The sequence below is a fragment of the Eutrema salsugineum genome, unplaced genomic scaffold, assembly GCF_000478725.1.
Source record: "Eutrema salsugineum unplaced genomic scaffold, Eutsalg1_0 scaffold_17, whole genome shotgun sequence".
Classification (NCBI taxonomy): Eukaryota; Viridiplantae; Streptophyta; class Magnoliopsida; order Brassicales; family Brassicaceae; genus Eutrema; species Eutrema salsugineum.
The window spans coordinates 5,067,964-5,074,301 of NW_006256852.1; the positions used below are offsets into that span (position 1 = coordinate 5,067,964).

At 47.3% G+C, this 6,338-nt stretch overlaps 1 protein-coding gene across 1 annotated transcript; it reads left to right on the forward strand.

The window, feature by feature from the left end:
* Positions 1-2,306: 2,306 nt before the first annotated feature.
* On the forward strand, positions 2,307-4,608 carry LOC112087551 (meiosis-specific protein ASY2-like). The gene is made up of 4 exons (XM_024157461.1): positions 2,307-3,189; positions 3,256-3,393; positions 3,503-4,224; positions 4,303-4,608. Exons 1-4 carry the CDS (start codon positions 2,307-2,309, stop codon positions 4,606-4,608), a joined length of 2,049 nt encoding a protein of 682 aa, XP_024013229.1.
* Positions 4,609-6,338: the final 1,730 nt, after the last annotated feature.

Below are 6,338 nucleotides of genomic sequence, written 5' to 3' on the forward strand. Positions count from 1 at the left end.
AGATTATGAACCCTAACCAATCAATTTATCTAACATCCAATGAGATCCTTTATGAGAACCCTTAACCTAACAAACAAACTACTCAAACATAGAAATTGAAGCAATAAACATGATTGAATAGATTGCAGAAAAGAATTAAATAGATTAAGTAACAGGAGTTCAAAATATTATCTTATATGAACAGAGTCTCAGACTTATCCCTCCAAAAGCTCTCTCAAAGTATCAAATAATAAGATCTAAGGTCTCAAAGAAAATCTAAGGTGTAGCCAAACAAACAGGTGGCTGAAAACCCTATTAAAAGCTAAAAACACGTGTTAGGCTTCCTTATAAATATTTGAGACTTCTCGGCCCAAGTAATTCTTCAAAATTTGGATAGAATCAAGTTTTTTCTTTATTCACAAAATCGGTGTCGAGAGACACCATCAGTGGTCTCGAACGACACCAAAGCACATAAATCATCATTCAAAAATTTGATCCCTGCTTAACTCCAAAATGCTCCAAAATCTCCAAACGTACCTGAGACTTGAAAAGACTCCAAAAGACTTGAAAAACACTAAAAAGACTCTATAAATAAGACTTATATCATAGTCAAAACCATAAAAACCATGATATATCAGCTTAATAGATGTACAACACATCTAGATTGATTTGATATTTCTCCAGCTTCAAACAAAGAGTGAGAAGATGGATATTGCGATAGCTAGTCTGCATTTATTAGAGCACGATCATACCTTTTCCCCACTGGGTTTTCGTCTTGGTTATTTATCTTAGTATAGACAGACCCCGTAGATGTAATATCTGATACTCCAAAATAAGCCATTTTATACTGAAAATCTCTCATTCTTGTCGTGTTGAAAGAGTAGTCAAGACAGCGAGAGTGATCTTGTAAAGATAATACTTCATTAAAATCTCCCAATATTATCCATAGCATTAAGATTTGTTGCAAGGATAAATGAATGTTGCAGAGTTCCACCCATAGAGTTTTCATGCGACAAAATTTGATGTGTAAACAAAGGAGACAAGAAAATTTTCTCTCGTGCTTACTAACGTAACTGAACAGGTAATTTGCTGCGAACTTTTCAGGATCAATGTCATTTCCACTTCTGTTGACCATCCAATTCATATGCGACCCAACCTATGGCAGTCGTAGTTCATAATTGTAGACCATCCGGAGAAACATACTCCATAATAGATGTAGAATGTAACTCTTATACTCGTGTTTCAACAAAGCAACCAAAACTAGGTTTCACTGCTTGTATCCAACACCTAGCCACATCATTTTTGCAAGGCTTATTGAACCCTTGCGTGTTCCACACGAAAAATGATGTCATAACTTATGTGAGGATGTTTTTCTTAAATTTTGAGTACCTTGTTCTCGACTATTGCCAGTAGGCTTCAACGGGCCCCAAGAATGAATTCTATGATTCTTTCTTTTCTTATCCTAGCGGCTTTGCTCTGGATTTCTTTATTCAGTTTTTCGGACTCTGCATATGAGTCTCTAACTGTTGATTCCGATTCTCAACTAGTTAGGGTCGGTTCGGTATATCGAGTTCGGAAGATTGATTTTACTTAACTAAGTTTCAAGTTTACAGTTCGTTCAGTTCGGAGGTCCTCTCGACGAATTAGATACAATAATATTGAGGTCTCTACGTTTTCCGAGTCCGAAAAAGATACTTTCTACAGTAACAATCTCACTTTTTATAGTACATTAGCGAGGAGAAATTTTAGGGCTTCTCGATCAGCTCCCACCGCCTCTTGTCGCTGGGCCTGTCTTCTCGTGGGCCGTGCTGCCAGGCCAGGCCCATTTCGGCTAAGACTATCATAAACCGGGATCAATTGGGCCGGTCTCGGTCTTTAACCGGTCCGAACCGGGTAGCGGAACATACCACCAACAGTATGTCCCCTCCCCCAGTTTGGTAAATGGACCTGACTGACCTTTGCCGAATTGAAGCTTCAGTCGTTAATGACTGAGGTCGGCAAAACCGGAATTCATGACTTACTCCCGTACTATATCCTCTGATGCTTTGACGAGGGTATTAAGGTCTTTTCGCTTGCGGGAAACTGAAGAGTCGTATCGGTTTAGGCGGGAAATCGAGACGTTACGAGGCGCGTAATTCGAGAGGTCGCAATGATTCGCTCTTCTTCTATAAATAGGGCTCAGCTCTCCCCATTTCCTACTTTCACTCCTACTGCCAAGGTATTAGCTCTCCCTTCTCCCTAAATTTTCTTCTTTCTCTCTCTAGGATTTTCGGTCATCGTCCACCGTGCTCTCCCGTCGACGATTGTTTCTCCGAGCTGCTCCGACAATGTCTTCCGGTTCCTCCTCCAATTCTGAGGCCGCTATCCTTCCTGAACACCGTAGGGAGGAAACTTCGACTGATGTCTCCAGCTCGGGATCTACCAAACATTCTTCGAACGCTTCTTTGGTTCGGAAGAATTCCCGGGTCGTCGAGGTCAGCTGTAGCAGCCGTGTTCCGATTCGGGCTCCGGAGCGGATGGATCGGACTCCCCGAGAGCCCGAGGGCCAAGTTCCCATTGACTTGGTTCCGGAACGGGAGCCTGACGTGAAGGCAGATGAGGACGTTCTACTGCATGAGGTCGGGGATGGAGAAGCGCAAGACCCGAACGACGATGACATGATGCCGATCATAGATCGGCCATGCATATGTGCTCCGGTGAAGTCCACCTTATCATCCCCAGAGACGGTTCGAGCTGCTATGTTGATCGGCGGGGCCCCTCCTGGGATCATAATTCAGGTTCCCGAACCGGAAGAGCGCCCTTGGGATGCTCCTGAGGACTTCATTTGTGTCTACGAGGCTCATTTCCGCGAGGCCGGATTGACCTTTCCTCTACCGCGCTTGTTGTTCGCTTACTGCAATCGTCGCGGTTGTGCGATATCACAACTCCAGCCGGCGTCGATAGTTAACTTTGTCGGGATTCTCCAGCTCGGGCGTGACATCCGTGCTCACATCAACGTTGCCCAGTTCGAGGAGCTTTTCATCATGAAAGTCTCATCAGCCAAGAGTTGGTTTTTGTCGGTGAATTGCAACCCGAAGTTTGACTTGGTCACTGGGAACAAAGCCAGCAAGTTTACGGACTGGGACAAGAGTTACTTTTTTGTTTGCGTTGACTCGTGTTCTGCCGAGAATCCGGAGATCACGTTCCGGACTGGCTGGAGTGTCGACTTTGGTACATATCTCACGGTTCATCTTTCTGTTCCTTGATTGATTCTAACCGTTTTTTGCTTTTGTGCAGATCGCCACGTTCCTGGATTCATACAGCGTTCTCTTACAAACGACCTAGCGCAGCAACTGAGTCTTGCCGGTCAGCGTCGTTGGCCCCGAGCTTACCAGGAGAAAATTGATCGACGGATAAAGAGAGCTCAGGACAGAGGTATGAATTCCCGAGTCGTTCTCTTTAATTCAGTTATGTAGATCATGGCTGATGTATTTCGCTTTTCTTGTTGCTAAAACTAAGGCCGAACCCAGTTCATCAAGACCAGTACCAAAGAAAAAGAACCCGAGGAAAAGCAGCAAGACGAGTCGGAGGAAGATGGCATTTGACAAATCAGACATTCCAATGATGAACTTCGGGGCTGACGAGGAGGAAGACAATGCCCTGATCGACATCGTTGGCCTCGACGGAAACAAGGTCGGCGATGGTAATGAAATCGATGACGGGAACGAGGTCGACAATGTCCCAGTCGGCCCAGCTGATCCCCTGATACCGGTTATGAATCCGGAGGGCGACGTGGTGGGAACTGGCGTTCCTGAGGCGACTCCTCAGCCTCAAATGGAGGAAGGAGAGATTGGTGAGCAGGATGAGGACGAGCTCACCATTGCTGACCGTGCCCGGAGGAAGAAAGGGAAGTCCTCGAAGAAATCCTCTAGGAAGAGGGGTGGTGACCCCGAGATGGTCGTGAGCGAGGGGACGCTGGTCCTTCATGGAGGGGACATTGGTGGGTCGCCCACCGCTTTTCAGGTTCCTCCCGCGGATCCGGCAGCTGAGACCAGGAACCCGAGGTCGTCTAAGAGGCGCCAGACTTCTGACTCGTCATCCTTCTCGGTCCGCCTTAACTACAACAAAGAGCGGTCCTTCTTCGACGATGCTTCTACCTGCGCCGAGCTCTTTAGGCATATCGTCCCGGCCTCGTCTCCAATGCCTGAGACTAAAGATCTCTTCCGCCTCAAATCCTATGCTCGGGTCGCGAAATCTGCCTCTGCTGTAAGTTCTTTTTCATTTTATTTTGATACTTAGGCGTTTTAATTTTGAAGTATTTCTGACTTTTATCTCCATTTTCAGCTCGTCTGCGATACCAACGAGCTCGTCCGCGAGTATGATTCTGAGGTCGAGAGGCTGAGGAAGGTCAACGCCGAGGTTGCTGCCAAGAGGGCGTCTTTGGAAGTGTCGTACCGAGATGAGAAGGAAAGGTACGAAGCTTCTGTGCTGCCCTTCACCGAGAAGGAAAGAGAGAACATTGCCTTGAAGGAGAAGGTCGGAGCTCTGGAGAAGCGGACTGCCGAGCTGGAGGGGGATATGGACGCTCTGTCCAAGTCGTTCAAAACGAGCGAACTCGAGAGGCGGAAGTACCGAGACGCCGAGTCATAGGGCAGAAAGATGATGGTTGCGCTTAGGGGCAAGTGCGAGGGGAAGCTGGCCAAGATGAAGGACTTCATAGACAAGTCCGAGCTCCGGAATCGCCGTTCCTAAAGCTCAATCAGGCGACTGCTCTGGTCGGCTTCTGCGACTTCCTCAGGAGGGAGCACAACATGATCGTTCTGTCTAACATCGTGGAGACGTATGGGCATAGGGTCAAGAACTGCACGAAAGAGGTTGATGTTATCCCTCTCCCGCGGCTCGAGAATGAAGACTTCATTCTCCCGAGCGACGACGACCTCATCCCAAGGATTGTGCTTCCGCCGGGAACGCAGGTTCCGGAGGGCTTGGACCAGTTCGGTTCAAATTCCAAATCCATCTCCGCTGACCGGGCAGCGAGTCTGAAGAGTCCGGCGTCTGTTGCTCGCCAATGAATCCCTTAGTTTTTTATTTGTTTCATGTCATGTTATTCTAGGTTGTAAAGCTATCTCACCCGCATAGTTCGGGTTTAACTTATCGTGTTGTCGCCGGTTTTTGGCGTTGTATTGTTGCTGTCTAACTCGGCAATTTTTCGGATATTAATGAAATGAGTGCGGTTTTTTACTTAGAATTTTCTTTCCTCGTATTTTATTTGCGAACTGTTGGGAGTTCGGCTCGTTTTTATTGAATTTGGAGAGTTCGTGATGTTATTGTGTCGATGCGGATGAACTCGGGAGGCTTTTCCGAACTTGAATCGTGGTTGAGGGATTGCTGTTCGGAAGAGCGAGTGCGGATTGGGTTCCGGCTTTGAATGATGGGGCATCATGGGGATGCGGGCGAGACTGATCTCGGCTTTTGGAGTTGTATTCGTGGGGAATACTTGAATCGATCTCTTGGCCGGGGAGTCGATGTGTGGAGTTAGTGACAAAAAATGAAAAAGATGGATTGTTATTGGATTTGTAGTTGGACTCGAAATCGAGCTGCCTACGTACCCTTTTGCAAGGGATCAAGCCACTCGTAGTTCAGTTTACAGGGGTGAGTTCGGCCGGAGCCGGACTGGTTTTTTTTTTTTTTTTCGGAAGCGGTAAAATGATTGGTCCGAACTCGCAGTGGCTGTGATTTAGTAGTAATATCGTTTGAGGTTGGCTGAGTTCCATGATCGCGGGATCGGCGTTCCGTCGAGTTGCATGAGTTCGTAAACCCCGGGCTTGACGATTCTCATTATCTGATATGGGCCTTCCCAGTTCGTTCCCAGATTGCCCACATTTAACTCCTCGGTGTTGTGAAATACCTTGCGGAGAACGAGGTCGCCTTCGTCGAAGTGCTGACCTCGCACTTACTTGTTGTAGTACCGAGCAGCGAGGTTTTGATAGTTCTGGATTCGGAGGAGAGCTAAGCATCGCTGTTCTTCCAAGTTATCGAGGTTGTCGAGCATCATCTGGTCGTTGAGGTCGGGGTTCTCGGGGAGTACAGAGTATCTTAATGTCGGAATGCTCACTTCTGCCTGACAGAGTGCTTCGAGTCCGTATGCCAAAGAGAAGGGAGATTGTCCGGTCGATCGTCGTGGAGTAGTTCGATGCGACCATAAGACTCCGTCGAGCTCGTCTGCCCAGGTGCCTTTCTTAGCTTCGAGACGCTTCTTTATACCGTCCAGGATGGTCTTGCTAGTCGCCTCGGCCTGACCGTTACCTTGCGGGTAGCGGGGGGTCAAGAAACTAAGACGGATTTTGAACTTAGCGCACCAATCGTTGAACGTTCCAGCG